The sequence below is a fragment of the Scyliorhinus canicula genome, chromosome 13, assembly GCF_902713615.1.
Source record: "Scyliorhinus canicula chromosome 13, sScyCan1.1, whole genome shotgun sequence".
Lineage (NCBI taxonomy): Eukaryota > Metazoa > Chordata > Chondrichthyes > Carcharhiniformes > Scyliorhinidae > Scyliorhinus > Scyliorhinus canicula.
Window position 1 is genome coordinate 160238963 of NC_052158.1, and position 22464 is coordinate 160261426.

Below are 22464 nucleotides of genomic sequence, written 5' to 3' on the forward strand. Positions count from 1 at the left end.
GTGTTGTACCTGTCCTGGGAGTGTTTGATGGGGACAGTGTAGAGGGAGCTTTACTCTGTATCTATCCCGTGCTGTACCTGTCCTGGGAGTGTTTGATGGGGACAGTGTAGAGGGAGCTTTACTCTGTATCTAACCCCGTGCTGTACCTGTCCTGGGAGTGTTTGATGGGGACAGTGTAGAGGGAGCTTTACTCTGTATCTAACCCCGTGCTGTACCTGTCCTAGGAGTGTTTGATGGGGACAGTGTAGAGGGAGCTTTACTCTGTATCTAACCCTATGCTGTGTCACAATATACATCTATGTATATGATGGAGTGCAGACAGGCAGTGATTGACACACAGGACGACCAGTGAACACACAGAACACAGCAGCCAATCACCAGACAGGACACGACGACGATAAATCCAGAGGCACCAATTGTCCCGTTCTCTCGGGATCCAGCCTCTGAGACAGTCAGAGCTCAGGAGCATAGCCAGTGCAAGCACCATGTGGCAGTCAGTTAGTCTGGTCAGGCTAGCCTCAGGTCTCCAGTCAAGTTAGCATAGTGTCAACCCACAGTTGAACATGTAAAATAGTTAGATGTTAAATAAAATCATGTTGCATCTCATCAAGTGTTGGAAGCCTGTCTCTCGCTACACTGCATCAAGCGCAGTCCACATAGACCCAGCCTGCCCAACACATCATGCTGTTCCTGTCCAGTTCGTGTTAATGTGGACAGTGTAGAGGGAGCTTTACTCTGTATCTAACCCCGTGCTGTACCTGTCCTGGGAGTGTTTGATGGGGACAGTGTAGAGGGAGCTTTACTCTGTATCTAACCCCGTGCTGTACCTGTCCTGGGAGTGTTTGATGGGGACAGTGTAGAGGGAGCTTTACTCAGTATTTAACCCCGTGCTGTACCTGTCCTGGGAGTGTTTGATGGGGACAGTGTAGAGGGAGCTTTACTCTGTATCTAACCCCGTGCTGTACCTGTCCTGGGAGTGTTTGATGGGGACAGTGTAGAGGGAGCTTTACTCTGTATCTAACCCCGTGCTGTACCTGTCCTGGGAGTGTGTGATGGGGACAGTGTAGAGGGAGCTTTACTCTGTATCTAACCCCATGCTGTACCTGTCCTGGGAGTGTTTGATGGGGACAGTGTAGAGGGAGCTTTACTCTGTTTCTAACCCCGTGCTGTACCTGTCCTGGGAGTGTTTGATGGGGACAGTGTAGAGGGAGCTTTACTCTGTATCTAACCCCGTGCTGTACCTGTCCTGGGAGTGTTTGATGGGGACAGTGTAGAGGGAGTTTTACTCTGTATCTAACCCTGTGCTGTACCTGTCCTGGGAGTGTGTGATGGGGACAGTGTAGAGGGAGCTTTACTCTGTATCTAACCCCGTGCTGTCCCTGTCCTGGGAGTGTTTGATGGGGACAGTGTAGAGGGAGCTTTACTCTGTATCTAACCCCGTGCTGTACCTGTCCTGGGAGTGTTTGATGGGGACAGTGTAGAGGGAGCTTTACTCTGTATCTAACCCCGTGCTGTACCTGTCCTGGGAGTGTTTGATGGGGACAGTGTAGAGGGAGCTTTACTCTGTATCTAACCCCGTGCTGTACCTGTCCTGGGAGTGTTTGATGGGGACAGTGTAGAGGGAGCTTTACTCTGTATCTAACTCCGTGCTGTACCTGTCCTGGGAGTGTTTGATGGGGACAGTGTAGAGGGAGCTTTACTCTGTATCTAACCCCGTGCTGTACCTGTCCTGGGAGTGTTTGATGGGGACAGTGTAGAGGGAGCTTTACTCTGTATCTAACCCCGTGCCGTACCTGTCCTGGGAGTGTTTGATGGGGACAGTGTAGAGGGAGCTTTACTCTGTATCTAACCCCGTGCTGTACCTGTCCTGGCAGGGCCGGCCTAAGGTACCGGCAACTCGGGCAGTCGCCCGGGGCGCCATGTGCTAGGGGGCGCCATCAACGAGTGCGTGACCGGCGTCAGAGACCTGCCGACAGAGAGACCGGCCCGCCGATCGGTGAGTCCCGATCATATACCAGGTCACTCCGGCCCTCCACCCCCCCCCCCCCCCCGACCCGACCCGACCCCCCCCCCCGGCCCCCCGACCCGACCACCCCCCCGACCCGACCCCCCCGACCCGACCCCCCCGACCCGACCTTCCCCCCCGCCCCCGACCCCCCCCGACCAGACCCCCCCCCGACCCGACCACCCCCCCGACCCGACCCCCCCCCGACCCGACCCCCCCACCCGACCCGACCCCCCCCCCGCCCCCCCGACCCGACCCCCCCCCCCTGAAGGGCGCCGAAGTTTAGCTTGCCCGGGGCGCCAGCAACCCTAGGGCCGGCGCTGTGTCCTGGGAGTGTTTGATGGGGACAGTGTAGAGGGAGCTTTACTCTGTATCTAACCCCGTGCTGTACCTGTCCTGGGAGTGTTTGATGGGGACAGTGTAGAGGGAGCTTTACTCTGTATCTAACCCCGTGCTGTACCTGTCCTGGGAGTGTTTGATGGGGACAGTGTAGAGGGAGCTTTACTCTGTATCTAACCCCGTGCTGTGCCTGTCCTGGGAGTGTTTGATGGGGACAGTGTAGAGGGAGCTTTACTCTGTATATAACCCCGTGCTGTACCTACCCTGGGAGTGTTTGATGGGGACAGTGTAGAGGGAGCTTTACTCTGTATCTAACCCCATGCTGTACCTCTCCTGGGAGTGTTTGATGGGGACAGTGTAGAGGGAGCTTTACTCTGTATCTAACCCCGTGCTGTACCTGTCCTGGGAGTGTTTGATGGGGACAGTGTAGAGGGAGCTTTACTCTTTATCTAACCCTGTGCTGTACCTGTACTGGGAGTGTTTGATGGGGATAGTGTAGAGGGAGCTTTACTCTGTATGTAACCCTGTGCTGTACCTATCCTGGAGTGTTTGATGCCAATGTATTTTGCTGAGCACAATAATTCATTCAAATGCATTGTTTGAACTCCTTTCTGACAGTTTTTTGTTTATTGTGAAACCTGAGTTGGTGTGAAGAATAAGTCTTGCACAGTGCTCTAAGGCAGAATGGCCGTCTGTGTGCTGGGATTATGTAAAATGTTCTTTATTTCCTGAGTGGATCTTCACTCTCAGTCCTCAGACAGAAGGTCAGGAATCTTCTCCTTCCTGTGGCCTGCTTGTTCTATACACGAGAATCAATGGCGTACATCTTTCCTAAGGCACTCCTGCCAGTCTGATACAGGGCCTGATTCCTCCTACTTGTGTCTGCAAAGATAAAGAGGACAATTCTGAAAAGATATTTTGTGTGATGACATTCAGAGGCTTTGGAGTAACTGGGAGCTCAGTGTTTTTCAGTGAAATTTGGGTTGTCATATCAGCCATTTTATTCACAGCTGTTGGGAAATATTGTAAACCCTTTATTTATTGAACCGTTTCACAAGTAGACATCCTAGTCATCTCGTCTCTCTCTGTCTGCTTACCTCTCTCACTCTTCTCTCTCTAATTTAGCTTTCTTTCTATCGGTCTCCCTCGCTGCGTTTTTCTCTCTTTCATTCCCCTTCTCTCCCTCTCTCTCTCTCTCCCTCTACTTCATTCAGCTCGGTTCTAGCACAGCGCAGAGGGATAAACACATGAGGGTCTTCCTCCGCTGCTCCAATGGTTCACCCAACAGCAGTGGACCCTGTTGTCATGGCCACAGCTTCCTCAACCAGCATCACCAAAACTTGTCAAATGGAACATGTTTTCATTGTCTCTGGGTTTCCTATAAAGAGCTGGCCAGGCAGTGAGGTTGGTGCAGCCGAGACAGAGGGCGAGATTCCTTCCACAATGGGAGCCATTGGGTTTTTGTACCAAAGCAGCTGTTTCAAGGCTCAACTTTCCTGATGCCGAGTGGATTTAATGGAGTTGGGTTCACAACTTGTCTGGGTGGGTTTTTTGTTAATTTGTTGACGGGATGTGGCATCACTAGCCTGGCCAGTAGTTATTCCCCATCCCGAATTGCCTTTGGAAAGGTGGTTGGGAGTTGCCTTCTTGAAGAGGAATCTTCGTGCTTCGAGTCCAGAACATTGTCCAGCCTCGAATCCGGGAATTACCCTCAGCTTCAATAGATAGTCCCTTCTGATCACCAGCCAGCGACTTTTCTCGAAACATGACAATACAACTTTTAGAATGATTGTACAGCTGTGATTTCTCTATGGTCAAATAGCTCGTAGAGACTAGGCAGAAAGGATAGAGAAACACTGGAGTGACAGGGATAATGGAGCTTAACCTACCTTTAAAAGGATAGAGACAGCAGGTGAGGACAGCGCCAGAGAGGAAACAACCCATTGATCCAGCCATGGCCAGCCAGCACGACCAACCCCACTGGTATTGGATACCGAGGAAGACATTCTGGAATACCAAGGTGGATCGCTCCACATACACGTCGACAGCATACCAAACTGAACCAGCCATCCCTGGAACCCCTGTCAGATTTAACACAATGAAGAGCTATTATCTGCTGACACGAGCTCTTTCCAAACGGACAGTACGCCCAATCTTACTTTTTCTTGGATGTGGACATCACTGGGAAGACTGCCAATTATTTACGGTTATTCCAATTGCTTCACAGCTGGTGTCTGTGCCCTCAGCTGCCTGGACCACAAGAACGGGAATTACTTCCCTAAACCTCTCTCACGTCTTTAAATCCACGTGCGGAATTCTCCATCAGCGGGATCCTCCACTCCGCCGGCAGCACACCCACATCCGCGGGTTTCCCAGCGGCGAGCGGTGCCCACAATGGGAGGCCCCATTGGTCGGCTGCGAGAACAAGGATTCCCATTTCCAGCGAGGGCCTGCCTCACTGGAGAATGGGGCTAGTGGACTGGAGAATCCCACCCAATCTCTTTGATCCCAGTCAATCCTGTGGAGCACTTTGGGATGTTTTACTATATTAAAGGTGTTATATGTAACTGCGAGTTCTCACTGTACCCCTAGAATGTGGTGGTGGGCAGCCTTGCTGAACCTCAGCAGTGTGTTTGACACAACTGAATGGCTTGCTGGGCCATTTCAGAGGGAAATTAAGTGTCCAGCACATTGTGCTGGCCTAGAGTTACATATACTCCAGACTGAGAGCGGAGAGCGGATTTCCAAAGCTTTAATTTAAAAGGGTAAGTCATGCCAGGAGAACTCAAAGCCTTGGGGTTGCTCCTCTTGCTCCATGTGGGAGGCCAGGAACATTTCCAGGGCCCAGGGCAATGTGTGCAGGAAGCGTGTCCAGCTCCAGCTCCTGGAAGCCCGGGATTCAGAGCTGGAACAGTGGCTGCTGGGGACACTCTGGAGCATCCACGACGCGGAGAGAGTCGTGGATAGCACGTTCAGAAAGGTGGTTACACCGCAGGCTCAGACGCTACAGGCAGGAAGGAAATGGGTGACCACCAAGCAGAGCAAGAGAGCGAGGCAGGCAGTGCAGGAATCTCCTGTGGCCATTCCCCTCTAAAGCAGATATTCCGCTTTGGATATTGTTGAGGGTAATCACCTCTCAGAGTATAACAGCAACAGCCAAACTCATAAGACCATAAGACATAGGAGCAGGATTAGGCCACTCGGCCCATCGAGTCTGCTCCAACATTCAATCATTGCTGATATTTTCTCATCCCCATTCTCCTGCCTTCTCCCCATAACCCCTTATCCCCTTATTAATCAAGAACCTATCTATCTCTGGCTTAAAGACACTCAGTGATTTGGCCTCAACAGCCTTCTGCGGCAAAGAGTTCCACAGATTCACCACCCTCTCATGGCACCACGGTTAATTCTGCTGCAGAGGGGAGGAGTAAAAAGGGAATGCAATAGTTATAGGGCAATCGATTAGATAGGCTTTTCTGTGGTTGCAAACAAGACTCCAGGATGGTGTGTTGCCTCCCTGGTGCTAGGGTCAAGGATGTCTCGGAGCGGGTACAGGACATTCTGCAGGGGGAGGGTGAACAGCCAGTGGTTGTGGTACACATCGGTACCGACAACATTGGTTAAAAAAAAGGGATGAGGTCCTAAAAGCAGAATGTAGGGAGTTAGGAAGAAAGTTGAGAAGTCGAACCTCAAATGTAGTGATTTCAGGATTATTGCCAGTGCCATGTGCTCAGAGTATAAATAATAGGATGTATCGGATGAATACGTACCTGGAGAGATGGTGTCAGGGGGAGGGTTTCAGATTCCTGGGGCATTGGGACCGGTTCTGGGGGAGGTGGGACCTGGACAAACTGGACGGGTTACACCTGGGCAGGACTGGGATTGATGTCCAGTGGGGCACTTGCTGGACTAGTTGGGGAAGGTTTAAATTAATAATGCAGGGGGATGGGACCTATGTAAGGATTCAGAGCAGGGGAATCAAGAACAAGAGAAAAAGACAGAAAGGAGAATAAGAAATGTGATAGGCAGAGAAATCAAGGGGCCTGTATCAGATAATGACACTACAAAAAATAGTAGGGACGGGACAAGGAGCCTCAATAAAGGTAACCATGATGGTATGAGGCATGAGTTGGCTATGGTGGACTGGGAAACATTATTGAAAGGAAGGACAGTGGGCAGGCAATGGCATTCAAGGAACGAATAGGTGAAAGTTATTTATTCCTATTTATTCCTGAGTTCCGCAGGGATCAGTGCTGGGACCTTTGCTGTTCGTAGTATATATAAATGATTTGGAGGAAAATGTAACTGGTCTGATTAGTAAGTTTGCAGATGACAGAAAGGTTGGTGGAATTGCGGATAGCGATGAGGACTGTCAGAGGATACAGCAGGATTTAGATCGTTTTGAGACTTGGGCAGAGAGATGGCAGATGGAGTTTAATCCAGACAAATATGACGTAATGCATTTTGGAAGGTCTAATGGAGGTACGGAATATACAGTGAATGGTAGAACCCTCAACAGTATTGACAGTCAGAGAGATCTAGGTGTACAAGCCCACAGGTCACTGAAAGGGGCAACACAGGTGGAGAAGGTAGTCAAGAAGGCATACGGCATGATTGCCTTCATTGGCCAGGTCATTGAGTATAAGAATTGGCAAGTCATGTTGCAGCTGTATAGAACCTTAGTTAGGACACACTTGGAGTATAGTGTTCAATTCTGGTTGCCACACTACCGAAGGATGTGGAGGCTTTAGAGAGGGTGCAGAAGAGATTTACCAGGATGTTGCCTGGTATGGAGGGCATTACCTGAGAGAGGTGGTTGAATAAACTCGGTTTGATCTCACTGGAACGAAGAGGTTCAGGGGCGACCTGATAGAGGGCTACAAAATTATGAGGGGCATGGACAGAGTGGATAGTCAGAGGCTTTTTCCAAGGGTAGAGGGGTCAATTATGAGTGGGCATAGGTTTAAGGTGCGAGGGGTAAGGTTTGGAGGAAATGTACGAGGCAAACTATTTTAGTTTAGACGGGCAGCATGGTCGGCGCAGGCCTGGGGGCCCGAAGGGCCTATTCCTGTGCTGTACTTTTCTTTGTTCTTTGTTCTGTTTGGCGCAAGAGTAGAAAGGGAACTGTGGCCAATCCAGGGCTTACAAGGGAAATTACAGATAGTATTAGATTCAAAGAAGAGGCATACAAATTAGCACGATAAAGCAATAGAGCTGAGGATTGGGAACAATTTAAATTCAGCAAATACAGACTAAGTGATTGATAAAGAAGGAGAAAGTACAATTTGAAAGTAAACTAGCGGGGAACATAACTGACTGATAAACTTCATCCCAGAGTACTTAAGGAAGTGACCCGAGAAATAGTAGATCCATTGGTGGCCATTTTCCAAAGTTCCTTGGACTCTGGAATTGTTCCTACAGATTGGAGGGTAGCGAATGTAACCCCGCTATTCAAAATGGGAGGTGGAGAGAAAACAGGGATCTGTAGACCACTGAGCCTAACGTCGGTAGTAGGAAAGTTGCTGGAGTCTATTATCAAGGATTTCATAGCACAGCATTTGGAAAGCTGTGGTGTAATCAGACAAAGTCAGCATGGAATGCGAAAGAAAATCTACGAGACAAATCTACTAGAATTCTTTGAAGATGTAACTAGTAGAGTTGACCAGGGAGAACCAGTGGATGTGGTTTATTTAGACTTTCAGAAGGCTTTCGGCAAGGTCTCACACAGTAGATTAATATGGAAAGATAAAGTGCATGGGATTACGAGTAGTGTCTTGAGATGGATAGAAAGCTGGTTAGCAGTCAGGAAGCAAAATGTTGGAATAAACAAGTCTTGTTCAAGTGAGGTACCAGAGGGATCTGTGCTAGGACCCCAATTGTTCACATTATATATTAATGACTTGGGTGAGGAAACACTAAATGTATCGTCCCCACATTTGCAGATGACACAAAGTTGGGTGGGAGGGTGAGCTGTGAGGAGGATGCAGAGATGCTTCAGTGGGATTTGGACAGGCTGAGTGAGTGGGTACATGAATGGCAGATGCAGTATAATGTGGATAAATGTGAGGTTATCCGCTTCAGTAGCAAAAATAGGCGGCAGATTATTATTTGAATGGGTGTAAATTGAGAGAGGCGGATACTCAGCGAGACCTTGGTGTCCTCGTGCATCAGTCGCTGAAAGTAAGCGCGCAGGTACAGCCGGCAGTAAAGAAGGCAAATGGTATGTTGGCCTTCATAGCGAGTATAGGAATAGAGATGTTTTACTGCAATTGCATAGGGCTTGGTGAGGCCACACCCAGAGTATTGTGGGCAGTTTTGGTGTCCCTATCTGAGGAAGGATGATGTTGCTATGGAGGGAGGGCAGCGAAGGTTTACCAGGCTGATTCCTGGGATGGTGGGACTGTCATATGAGGAGAGACTGAGTCGGTTAGGATTGTATTCATTGGAGTTTAGAAGAGTGAGAGGGAATCTCATAAAAACTTTAAAAATTCTAACAGGATTAGACAGAGTAGATACAGAAAGAAAGTTCCCGATGGTGGAGGAGTCAGATCTAGGGGTCATAGTTTGGGGACAAGGGGTAAACCATTTAGGACTGAGGTGAGGAGATATTTCTTCACCCAGAGAGTGGTGAATCTGTGGAATTCACTCCCACAGAAAGTAGTTGAGGCCTAAACGTTGTGTAATTTAAAGAAAGAATTAGATACAGCTCTTGGGGCTAAGGGCTGTGGGGGGAAGGCGGGATCAGGGTATTGAACCTCATGATCAGCCTAGATCACAATGAACTGGGTCAGAGGGTCAGTACTGAGGGAGTGCTGTACTGTCAGAGGGTCAGTACTGAGGGAGCTCCGCACTGTCAGAGGGTCAGTACTGAGGGAGTGCTGTACTGTCAGAGGGTCAGTACTGAGTGAGTGCCGCACTGTCAGAGGGTCAGTACTGAGGGAGCGCTGCACGGTCAGAGGGTCAGTAATGAGGGAGTGCCACACTGTCAGAGGGTCAGTACTGAGGGAGTGCCACACTGTCAGAGGGTCAGTACTGAGGGAGTGCCGCACTGTCAGAGGGTCAGTACTGAGTGAGTGCTGCACTGTCAGAGGGTCAGTACTGAGGGAGTGCCGCACTGTCAGAGGGTCAGTATTGAGGGAGTGCCGCATTGTCAGAGAGTCAGTACTGAGGGAGTGACGCACTGTCAGAGGGTCAGTACTGAGGGAGTGCTGCACTGTCAGAGGGTCAGTACTGAGGGAGTGCTACACTGTCAGAGGGTCAGTACTGAGGGAGCGCTGCACTGTCAGAGGGTCAGTACTGAGGGAGTGCTGTACTGTCAGAGGGTCAATACTGAGAGAGTGCTGCACTGTCAGAGGGTCAGTACTGAGGGAGCGCTGCACGGTCAGAGGGTCAGTACTGAGGGAGTGCCACACTGTCAGAGGGTCAGTACTGAGGGAGTGCCACACTGTCAGAGGGTCAGTACTGAGGGAGTGCCGCACTGTCAGAGGATCAGTACTGAGTGAGTGCTGCACTGTCAGAGGGTCAGTACTGAGGTAATGCCGCACCGTCAGAGGGTCAGCACTGAGGGAGTGCCATACTGTCAGAGGGTCAGTACTGAGGGAGTGCTGCACTGTCAGAGGATCAGTACTGAGGAAGTGCTACACTGTCAGAGGGTCAGTACTGAGGAAGTGCTACACTGTCAGAGGGTCAGTACTGAGGGAGCGCTGCACTGTCAGAGGGTTAGTACTGAGGGAATGCTGTACAGTCAGAGGGTCAGTACTGAGGGAGTGCCGTACTCTCAGAGGGTTAGTACTGAGGGAGTGCCGCACTGTCAGAGGGTTAGTACTGAGGGAGTGCCACACTGTCAAAGGGTCAGTTCTGAGGGAGTACCGCACTGTCAGAGGGTCAGTTCTGAGTGAGTGCTGCACTGTCAGAGGTTCAGTACTGAGGGAGTGCCGCACTGTCAGATGGTCAGGACTGAGGGAGTGCCGCACTGTCAGAGGGTCAGTACTGAGGGAGTGCCGCATTGTCAGAGGGTCAGTACTGAGGGAGTGCCGCACTGTCAGAGGGTCAGTACTGAGGGAGCGCTGCACTGTCAGAGGGTCAGTACTGAGGGAGTGCTGTACTCTCAGAGGGTCAGTACTGAGGGAGTGCCACACTGCCAGAGGGCCAGTACTGAGGGAGTGCCGCACTGTCGGAGGGTCAATACTGAGGAAGTGCTGCACTGTCAGAGGGTCAGTACTGAGGGAGCGCCGGACTGTCAGAGGGTATGTACTGAGGGAGTGCCACACCGTTAGAGGGTCAGTACTGAGGGAGTGCCGCACCATCAGAGGGTCAGTACTGAGGGAGTGCTGCACTGTCAGAGGGTCAGTACTGAGGGAGTGACGCACTGTCAGAGAGTCAGTACTGAGGGTGTGCCGCACTGTCAGAGGGTCAGTAATGAGGGACTGCCGCACTGTCAGAGGGTCAGTACTGAGGGAGTGCTGCCCTGTCAGAGGGTCAGTACTGAGGGAGTGCTGCACTGTCAAAGGGTCAGTACTGAGGGAGTGCCGCACTGTCAGAGGGTCAGTACTGAGGGACTGCCGCACTGTCAGAGGGTCAGTACTGAGGGAGCACCGCACTGTCAGAGGTTCAGTACTGAGGGAGTGCCGCACTGTCAGAGGGTCAGTACTGAGGGACTGCCGCACTGTCAGAGGGTCAGTACTGAGGGAGTGCCGCACTGTCAGAGGGTCAGTACTGAGGGAGTGCCGAACTGTCAGAGGGTCAGTACTGAGGGAGTGCTGCCCTGTCAGAGGGTCAGTACTGAGGGAGTGCTGCACTGTCAGAGGGTCAGTACTGAGGGAGTGCCGCACTGTCAGAGGGTCAGTACTGAGGGAGTGTTGCACTGTCAGAGGGTCAGTACTGAGGGAGTGCTGCACTGTCAGAGGGTCAGTACTGAGGGAGTGCCGAACTGTCAGAGGGTCAGTACTGAGGGATTGCTGCACTGTCAGAGGGTCAGTACTGAGGGAGTGCCGAACTGTCAGAGGGTCAGTACTGAGGGAGTGCTGCACTGTCAGAGGGTCAGTACTGAGGGAGTGCTGTATTGTCAGAGGGTCAGTACTGAGGCAGCGCTGCACTGTCAGAGGGTCACTATTGAGGGAGTGCCGCGCTGTCAGAGGGTCAGTACTGAGGGAGTGCTGCACTGTCAGAGGGTCAGTACTGAGGGAGTGCCGCACTGTCAGAGGGTCAGTACTGAGGGAGTGCCGCACTGTCAGAGGGTCAGTACTGAGGGCGAGCCGCACTGTCAGAGGGTCAGTACTGAGGGAGTGCTGCACTGTCAGAGGGTCAGTACTGAGGGAGAGCTGCACTGTCAGAGGGTCAGTACTGAGGGAGTGCTGCACTGTCAGAGGGTCAGTACTGAGGGAGTGCTGCACTGTCAGAGGGTCAGTGCTGAGGGAGTGCTGCACTGTCAGAGGGTCAGTACTGAGGGAGTGCTGCACTGTCAGAGGGTAAGTACTGAGGGAGTGCTGCATTGTCAGAGGGTCTGTACTGAGGGAGTGCCGCACTGTGGGAGGGTCAGTACTGAGGGAGTGCTGCATTGTCAGAGGGTCAGTACTGAGGGAGTGCTGCATTGTCAGAGGGTCAGTACTGACGGAGTGCCGCACTGTCAGAGGGTCAGTACTGAGGGAATGCCGCACTGTCAGAGGGTCAGTACTGAGGGAATGCCGCACTGTCAGAGGGTCAGTACTGTGGGAATGTCAGGCTGTTAGTGAGCTTTCATTGGCGATAAGAAACTGAGGACCCATCTGCCCTCTCATGATATTATTCGGAAGAGGAGTTCTCCCTGGAGAGCAGTTCTCCCTGGGGAGCAGTTCACCCTGGGGAGCAGTTCTCCCTGGAGAGCAATTCTCCCTGGAGAGTTCTCCCTGGAGAGCAATTCTCCCTGGAGAGTTCTCCCTGGAGAGGAGTTCTCCCTGCAGAGTTCTCCCTGGAGAGGAGTTCTCCCTGGAGACCAGTTCTCCCCGGAAAAGGGTTGTCCCTGGAAAGCAGTTCTCCCTGGGGAGCAGTTCTCCCTGGGGAGCAGTTCTCCCTGGAGAGCAGTTCTCCCCGGAGAGCAGTTCTCCCTGGGGAGCAGTTCTCCCTGGAGAGCAGTTCTCCCTGGAGAGCTGTTCTCCCTGGAGAGTTCTCCCTGGAGAGGAGTTCTCCCTGGGGAGCAGTTCTCCCTGGAGAGTTCTCCCTGGAGAGCAGTTCTCCCTGGAGAGCTGTTCTCACTGGAGAGTTCTCCCTGGAGAGTTCTCCCTGGAGAGCAGTTCTCCCTGGAGAGTTCTCCCTGGAGAGTTCTCCCTGGAGAGCTGTTCTCCCTGGAGAGTTCTCCCTGGAGAGTTCTCCCTGGAGAGCTGTTCTCCCTGGAGAGTTCTCCCTGGAGAGCAGTTCTCCCTGGAGAGTTCTCCCTGGAGAGGAGTTTTCCCTGGAGAGTTCTCCCTGGAGAGCAGTTCTCCCTGGCGAGTTCTCCCTGGAGAGTTCTCCCTGGAGAGCAGTTCTCCCTGGAGAGCAGTTCTCCCTGGAGAGGAGTTCTCCCTGGAGAGGAGTTCTCCCTGGGGAGCAGTTCTCCCTGGAGAGCTGTTCTCCCTGGGGAGCAGTTCTCCCTGGAGAGTTCTCCCTGGAGAGTTCTCCCTGGAGAGCAGTTCTCCCTGGGGAGCAGTTCTCCCTGGGGAGCAGTTCTCCCTGGGGAGCAGTTCTCCCTGGAGAGCTGTTCTCCCTGGAGAGCAGTTCTCCCTGGAGAGCTGTTCTCCCTGGAGAGCAGTTCTCCCTGGAGAGCAGTTCTCCCTGGAGAGTTCTCCCTGGAGAGTTCTCCCTGGAGAGTTCTCCCTGGTGTACCAGGCGTCAATATTCATCCCTCAGCCAAGATCACCAAAGCAGTGTTACTGATCTTCGTGGGAGCTGCTGTGCGCAAAGTGACTTTTTAATTATATCAGTGCCTTCAGTTTGATAGTACTTTATTGGTTTTTAAGCACTTTGGGATATCCCAAAGTTGTGATTGGGGTATAAAAATGAGAGATTTTCTTTTCTGGAACTCAATTGGGCTCCAGGTTTGTGACTGGATGGACAGTTACCTCCTACCAGCAGGGTAATACCCGCCACTAAACAAATCCTCAATTTGATGGCCAGGTTGTCCTTGAGAAATTTGATGCAGTCCAGGCCGAGGATGAGGATGATAAAGGCAAATCCAACCAGAATATCCGCAGTGATCATCAGAGCTCGTGTCATCACCAACTTAACTGTGAGGAGCAAAGCAGACGGGGTTAGTGGGGCAAAGACATCATAGAATATAGAACATACTCTGCAGAAGGAGGTCATTCAGCCCATCGAGTCTGCGCCGACCCACTTAAGCTCTCACTTCCATCCTATCCCCGTAACCCAATAACCCCTCTTAACATTTTTGGACACTAAGGGCAATTTATCATGGCTAATCCACCTAACCTGCACGTCTTTGGACTGTGGGAGGAAACCGGAGCACCCGGAGGGAACCCACGCAGACACGGGGAGAACGTGCAGACTCCGCACAGACAGTGACCCAGCCGGGAATCGAACCTGGAACCCTGGCGCTGTGAAGCCACAGTGCTATCCAATTGTGCTACCGTGCTGCATCTTTATTCCTTGCCCTTATCCCACCATCATCTACAAGTACCCTGGAAAACAAATCCATGTTCCACTAAGCTTCATTTTGATTGGGTAAAAGCAAATTACTGCGGATGCTGGAATCTGAAACAAAAACAGAAAATGCTGGACAGTCTCAGCGGGTCTGACAGGCTCGTTTCCTGTGTTCATCGACCTATTTTCCTGCCATCTGCAAATTTGGCTATGTAACCTTCTATATCCCTTTATTGAAATTGTTAATATAAATAGCTGTGGCCCAAGGACTGAACCCTGTGGTACCCCACTAGTTCTATCCGATATCCAGAAAAAGACCCATTTTATCCTACTCTCTGGGCTGGATTCTACGCCGGCGGGATGCTCCATTTTGCCGGCAGCCCGGGGGTTTCCCGATGCCATGGGGCAGCCCCACAATGGGAAACCCCATTGACCGGCCGGGGTAACAGAGCATCCCGTCGGCTAACCTCATTTCGCAGTCTGACCTGGATACCATCCACGTCAAGCCGAACATTCTTCCATCGGCCTGCCAGCTTCTCGACTACAATGGCAATGCCATTGCTGCCAGTGGCTCATGCCAGCTTGTGGTATTGCACCGTTTCTCAAGAGCCACCCTGCACTTCAAAATTGTAGGGTCCAACAAAGCTTCCCAGCAGCCAGTTGGTACCAAGGTTGCCGGCGATGCGGAGCAGCGGGGGAGGACGCTGTCCATGTTACCGGAAGGCTGATCGCTGGTCAAAGGCAGACTATCTCAAGGTAGGTCCGTCAAACTCTAACATCACGCACTGGTACCATGATGTGTTGGGTATGCTAGGTCTGTGAGGACTGCGTTTACTGCAGCAGTGAGAGAGACAGGCTTCCAACACTTGAATAAATGCAACTCTATTTTATTGAACTCTTAACTATTATACATACTTTAACTGTGGGTTGACACTATGCTGAGTTGACTGGAGACCTGAGGCTAACCTGACCAGGCTATCTGACTACCACATGGTGGATGTTCGTGTTGCTGATCACAGGCTCTGGCTGTCTCAGAGGCTGCATCCCAAGAGAGCGGGAAAACTAGTGCCCTCTGGCTTTATAGTGGCCGTGTCCTGTCTGGTGATTGGCTGCTGTGTTCTGTGTGTTAATTGGTCATTCTGTTTGTCAATCAATGTCTGTCTGTATACCATCATGTACTTGTGTGTATATTATGACAAGTGGTAGGGAAATTACTGGAGAGAATTCTTCGTGACAGGATCTACTCCCATTTGGAAGCAAATGGACGTATTAGTGAGAGGCAGCAAGGTTTTGTGAAGGGGAGGTCGTGTCTCACTAACTTGATAGAGTTTTTCGAAGAGGTCACAAAGGTGATTGATGCAGGTAGGGCAGTGGATGTTGTCTATATAGACTTCAGTAAGGCCTTTGCCAAGGTCCCTCATGGCAAACTGGTGCAAAAGGTGAAGTCACATGGGATCAGGGGTGAGCTGGCAAGGTGGATACAGAACTGGCTAGGTCATAGAAGGCAGAGAGTAGCAATGGAAGGGTGCTTTTCTGATTGAAGGGCTGTGACTAGTGGTGTTCCGCAGGGATCAGTGCTGGGACCTTTGCTGTTCGTAGTATATATAAATAATTTGGAGGAAATTGTAACTGGTCTGATTAGTAAGTTTGCGGACGACACAAATGTTGGTGGAATTGCGGATAGCGATGAGGACTGTCAGAGGATACAGCAGGATTTATATCATTTGGAGACTTGGGCAGAGAGATGGCAGATGGAGTTTAATCCGGACAAATATGAGATAATGCATTTTGGAAGGTCTAATGGAGGTACGGAATATACAGTCAATGATAGAACCCTCAAGAGTATTGACAGTCAAAGAGATCTAGTTGTACAGGTCCACAGGTCACTGAAAGGGGCAACACAGGTGGAGAAGGTAGTCAAGAAGGCATACGGCATGCTTGCCTTCATTGGCCGGGGCATTGAGTATAAAAATTGGCAAGTCATGTTGCAGCTGATTAGAACCTTAGTTAGGACACACTTGGAGTATAGTGTTCAATTCTGGTTGCCACACCACCGGAAGGATGTGGAGGCTTTAGAGAGGGTGCAGAAGAGATTTACCAGGATGTTGCCTGGTATGGAGGGCATTAGCTATGAGGAGCGGTTGAATAAACTCGGTTTGTTCTCACTGGAACGACGGAGGTTGAGGGGCAACCTGATAGATGTCTACAAAATTATGAGGGGCATAGACAGAGTGGATAGTCCGAGGCATTTTCGCAGGGTAGAGGGGCCAATTACTAGGGGGCATAGGTTTAAGGTGCGAGGGGCAAGTTTTAGTGGAGATGTACGAGGTAAGCTTTTTACACAGAGGGTAGTGGGTGCCTGGAATTCGCTGCCGGAGGAGGTGGTGGAAGCAGGGACGATAGTGACGTTTAAGGGGCATCTTGACAAATACATGAATAGGATGGGAATAGAGGGATATGGACCCCGGAAGTGCAGAAGATTTTAGTTTAGACGGGCAGCATGGTCGGCACAGGCTTGGAGGGCCAAAGGGCCTGTTCCTGTGCTGTACTTTTCTTTGTTCTTTGTTTGTGTTGTTGGAGTCAAACGGTACCAGGCAAGTGGAGAGTATTTTTTTTTAAATATTTTTATTGGCATTTTCCACCTTTAACACGATAACAGCTCAACATATACAGCACATGATATTTACAAAGTAGCAGCTCAACTGTGTCTGATATTTACAAGCCAGCTTGTGTCTTATGCACAAACCCCCCCCCCCCCCCCCCCTCCCCCCCACCTCCTGTCGGAGGCTTCTACAGCTTTGTTCCTTTTTTCACCACACACCCTGCTAGATGTTTTATTCTTTGTTGTTTAGTGTGTGTGTGGGGGGGGGCAGGGGTGAGGGGGGGGGAGTTGGGGGGGGTGGGCCTGCATGGTCCCGCCCCTCACCCCTTCCCCCCCCCCCCTCCCGTGCTCCGTTTCGTGCCGTCTTTGGGATCCCTTCCCTCCTTCACGGACAGTGACCAGGGGCAGGGATCGAAGCCGGGTCCTCAGAGCCGTGAGGCAGCAGTGCTAACCACTGATCCATGGTGCCACCTGGGATCTCAGCCCTAGAAAGTTTCCCCCTTCTCCTCAAACTGTGACCCCTAGTTCTGGACTCCTCTAATGGACTCTCTGACAAAGTAGATTCCGCTCTGATTTGATTTGCCAAAATGCATCACCTGACATTTATCCAAATTAAACTCCAGATGCCATTCATCGACCCACTGGTTCAATTGGTCAAGATCCTGTTGCAATCTTATATACCCTTCTTCCCTACCCACTGTGATGTCATCTGTAGGTTGCAACAAAGAAAAAAATGACCTTACAAATGGATACAGAAAGATTAGGAGAATGGGCCAAAATCTGGCTGATGGAATTTAATCTGGATAAGTGTGAGGTCATGCACTTTGGTCGAAAAAATGGAAAGGCAACTTATTATCTAAATAGGGAGATACTTTGGGATGCTCCAGGGAAGAGGGATCTGGGGTCCTCGCTCATGAGTCACAGAAAACAAGCGTGCAGGGACAACAGATCATAAAGAAAGTGAATGGAACGTTGGCATTTCTAGCTGAAGGAATCGAGTATAAAGGTGAGGAAGTGTGACTGCACCTGGAGTACTGTGCACAGTTTTAATCCTCTTATTTGAGGAGAGATGTAGTGGCAATGGAGACAGTTCAGAGGAGGTTCACTAGATTGATTCCAGAGATGAGGGGTTTGTCGTATGAGGAGAGATTGAACAGTTTAGGCCGATACTCTCTCGAGTTTGGAAGAATGAGGGGCGATCTAATTGAAAATCGCTTATTGTCACAAGTAGGCAATGAAGTTACTGTGAAAAGCCCCTAGTCGCCACATTCCGGCGCCTGTTCGGGGAGGCTGGTACGGGAATTGAGGTATACAAGATGATAAAAGGTATGGATAAATAGGCGTGGAATAGATGTTTCCTCTTGTGGGGCATTCTAGAATAAGAGGTAGGATAAGAGGTAGCAAATTTAAAATGTTGAGGAGAAACTACTTCTCCCAAAGGGTTGTGAATCTGTGGAATTTGCTACTCCAGAGTGCGGTGGATGCTGGGGCAGTGAGGATATTTAAGGAGGTGTTTGACAGATTTTTAATTGGGAATGGGGTTGAAGGGCTATGGAGAACGGGCAGGATGGTGGAGTTGAGGCCAGGATGGGATCAGCCTTGATCGAATGGCGGAGCAGACTCGATGGACCAAATGGCCTCATTCTGCTCCTGTATATCTTATCTTATGAAGGGGTAACAATCCATATGGTGGTCAGTTTCAAGTAGAGCCGAGATTGGAGAATTCGTGCCACTGTTTGCAGTGCTCTGTTTGAGTGTCGATCTGATCTTGGATTGTTGCATTCCCCTTGCACAGGCGACTGGAAAATGTTAGCGGATTGAAACAGAGAAAAATTGAATTTATTTATTACATCACAAAGCCAAGGCACAAAACCGACCAGATAATACTCACAGGGAAGGTCAGACAGAATTGAATCGTAGTCATCACAGGTTCGAATCCCATCAACTGTACTCGTCACACATTCCCACCAGAGGCCACGACACTTCTGACTCACCTGAGCAAATGAACAGGAACAAAGAGTCAGAGCTGATTCCAATGATTCTAATTACTTGCTGACGCAAAGGTAGAAATTGTCTTTTTTTTTGTTAGAAATCAGATGATAGGGCTTTATGACAAAAGCTTTTAAAATGATAAAGTGGACAGGGTGATGTAGAGAAAAGGGTTGACATCAAAAGCGTTGATGATGCCGATGTAATAACGATGTCAGGTCACATGACTGAGAAGTAAGAATGATCTGGAATGAGGAGAAGATTTGTGCTGAGATCCAAATGTGTGAATATGCCCTGAAAATAAAGAGCAATGCTTCTGAGAAGCTACAGACACGAGGAACAACGAACAAAACAGCACAGGAACAGGCCCTTCAGCCCTCCACGTCTGCGCCAACCATGGTACCTGCCTAAAACAAAACCGTCTATACTTACGGAGTCCGTATCCTTCCATTCCCACCTATTAATATATTTGTTTGGATGCCCCTTAAATGCCGCTATTGTACCTGCTGCCACCACCTCCCCAGCAGCGAGTTCCATATATTTGCCACACTCTGTGTAAAGAAACTTCCCTCGCACATCTGTTCTAAACTTTGCCCCGCGCACTTTAAACCTATGTCCCCTAGTACTTGACTCTCCTACCCTAGGAAAGAGCATCTGACTATCCACTCTGTCTATGCCACTCATAATCTTGCAGATCTCTATCAGGTCGCCTCTTAACTTCCGTTGTCCGAGTGAGAACAGACCGAGTTTATCTAACCTTCCCTCATAGCTAATGCCCTCCATACCAGGCAACATCCTAGTAAACCGCTTCTGTACCCTCGCCAAAGCATCTACATCCTTCTGGTAGTATGGCGACCAGAATTGTACACAACATTCCAAATGAGTCCTAACTAACATCCTGTACAGCTGCAACCTGACTTGCCAATTTTTACATTCAATGCCCCGACCGATGAAGGCCAGCATGCCGTATGCCTTCTTGACTACCTTATCCACATGCGTTGCCACTTTCAGCGATCAGTGGACATGCACGCCCAGATCTCTCTGCCTGTCAGTACTCACAATACCATTAATTGTGTAATTCCGACATGCATTGGACCTTCCAAAGTGCATTACCTCATACTTGTCCGGATTAAACTCCATCTGCCATTTCTCCGCCCAAGACTCCAACCGGTTTATATCCTGCTGTATCCTCTGACAATCCCCTTCACTATCCGCAACTCCACCAATTTTTGTGTCGTCTGCGAACTTACTAATCAGACCACTTTGGGGGCTTGTTTATCTCAGTGGGCTGGACAGCTGGTTTGTGATGAAGAACAAGGACAGCAGCTCGGGTTCCATTCCCGGACCAGCTGAGAATTCTGAATTCTCCCTCTGTGTCCCTGAACAGGCGCCGGAGTGTGGTGACTAGGGGCTTTTCACAGTAACTTCATTGCGGTGTTAACGTAAGAGTACTTGTGACAGTAAAGGTTATTTATTTATTTAGCTACACTTTCTTCCGAATCATTTATATACACCACAAACAAAAAAGTAAACCAGAACTGGTCCCTGTGGATCGCTGATAGTCACAGCCTTCCATTCAGATAAGCCCCTTCTACTGCTACCCTCTGTCCTCTGTGCCCAAGCCAGTTCTGTATCCAACTTGCCAGCTCTCCTCTGATCCTATGTGACCTCACCTTTTTTAGCAGTCTACCATGAGGTACTTTGTCAAAGGCAATATTACTGGGGAATAGACAATCCCCATTTTGAGACCAACCACACGGCAAAACATGGTGACAGTGAGTAAAGGTCCTAGCAAATCCTAAATAAAATATACAGGGCAGGCAAGAAAAGAGACCCTTGAAAGAAGGGCAAAAGACAAAGAAAGTTAAGACTCACCAAGATGTCAGAATATTGTGAGGGAAACAGATGCGAGCTGAGACACGATCCTGGAGACTGGACCACAGTGAGGGTACGTCACAGCACAGAAGCAGAGGCAATTCCAGGGCTCATCAGCAACATGGACTCCACACTGTCACCCCCAGAACCATTTCAGAACACAGGAGCCTCTCAGCTAGCCCAGAAATGGGACAATTGGAGACAAAGGTTTACAAGGCACAGAAATGCTTCAGCATTACACAAAATAGATCAGGTCAGTACATATTTGATGTAGTAGGAACTATCAATGATACTATAGCAAGGTGTTGATGAGACTTTGACTTCCTATGATGAAGTCCAGCAAGATTTTGACTCTTATTTCAGCATTCATCACTATTTAATAATAGAGAGCGGGCAGCACGGTGGGCTAGTGGTTAGCACTGCTGCCTCACGGCGCTGAGGTCCCAGGTTCGATCCCGGCTCTGGGTCACTGTCCGTGTGGAGTTTGCACATTCTCCCCATGTCTGCTTGGGTTTCGCCCCCACAACCCAAAAATGTGCAGTGTAGGTGGATTGGCCACACTAAATTGCCTCTTAATTGGAAAAAATAATTGGGTAATCTAAATTAAAAAAAAAATAATAATAATAGAGAGCGCTACATTTTACAAAAGAAAGCAACAATCTGGTGAAAACATGGAATTCATTCATTAATAATCTCAGTAGACTGGCAGAGAACTGAGATTATGGAACCTTAAATGGTTCAGGACAGGATTGTAGGTGGGGTTTCTCATTCCCCCCCCCCCCCTCCGAGGCCCACAGGGAAAACGTTATCGATCTCGCTGTCGGGCTGGTGGAGTGCACGCTTCTCAGGTAGGGGCAGAAGCTACCCAACGGAGGCTCATTAGAATTGAACATAAAAGCCAGCGCAAGCAGGGCCTGGCCAGTTGGTTGTCTGAACAGGGATTGGGATTGTGGATAGTTACTGCCATGGGAAGATTATTGTAAATAATTTAAATAAATCTGTGTTTCCTTCCAGTGGCTTCCTTGGTCATTAAACTGGCGACGAGGACAAAGGAGACTCCAGGTTCGCTTGTGGAAGCGCCCAGATGATTACAGTACAGGAACGCGAGGATAACATTTGAAAATGCTGCTCTTTGGTAACCTTGAAGCCTTTGACTCGGACCTGGAAGTTTGGATCCAATACACAGATCGTATTGGCCAATGGTATCTTGGGGAAGATGGTTTAAAAAGCGATCATGCTGACTGCGCAAGGCCCTGACGTTTGAAACTATAGAGTCTCATTTAACCAGCTGCACCAGACTCCAAACCATTTGATGAGCTGGTTGAACCAGTGGCTGAACATTCTGATCCTAAATCTTCTGTTAGAATGCAATGGTATAGGTTCAACACAGTGGGGCGGTCTCTGGGTGAATCATGCGAACAGGAGGAGGCCATTCAACCCCTCAAACCTGTCCTGCCATTCAATGAGGCCATGGCTGATCTGTGACCTAACTCCATAAACCTGCCTATGGCCCTTATCCATTAAATCATTGCATAACAAAATTTTATTGATCTCAGATTTAAAATTGGGGATGTTTGCTGATGATTTCATGATGTTCAGCACCATTCATAATGCCTTGGATATGGAAGCAGGTCCATGTTCTTGTGCAGAAAGACCTGGGCAACATTCACATTTGGACTGATAAACGACAAATGAGATTCATGCGATAGAAGTGCCAGGCAATGATCACCTCCAACAAGAGTGAATCTAACCATCCCTCCTTGACATTCAATGGCATTTACTGTTACTAAATCCCTCACTTGCAACATCCTGGTGGTTGGAATTGACTAGAAACTGAATTTGACCATCCTTATAAATGTTGTGGCTACCAGAGCAGGTCAGAGGCTGGGAATCCTGCGGTGAGTAACTCACCTCCTGACTCCCCACAGCCTGTCCACCATCTACAAGGCACAAGTCAGGAGTGCAATAGAAAACTCTCCACTTGCCTGGATGAGTGCAGCTTCAACAACACTCAAGGATTTGAGTATAGGAATAGAGATGCTTT

At 49.8% G+C, this 22464-nt stretch overlaps 1 protein-coding gene across 1 annotated transcript in view; it reads right to left on the reverse strand.

Moving 5' to 3' along the window:
- Positions 1–2997: 2997 nt before the first annotated feature.
- The window catches only part of LOC119976383 (claudin-16-like), a 50370-nt gene continuing 30903 nt past the window's right edge, over positions 2998–22464 (reverse strand). The window contains exons 2-5 of the mRNA XM_038816885.1: positions 18448–18550; positions 13417–13581; positions 4234–4425; positions 2998–3226 (exon numbers count right to left, since the gene is read on the reverse strand). Of these exons, the coding sequence (XP_038672813.1) occupies positions 3144–3226; positions 4234–4425; positions 13417–13581; positions 18448–18550 (543 nt within the window). The 3' untranslated portion in view covers positions 2998–3143. The remainder of the gene's footprint in view (positions 3227–4233; positions 4426–13416; positions 13582–18447; positions 18551–22464) is intronic.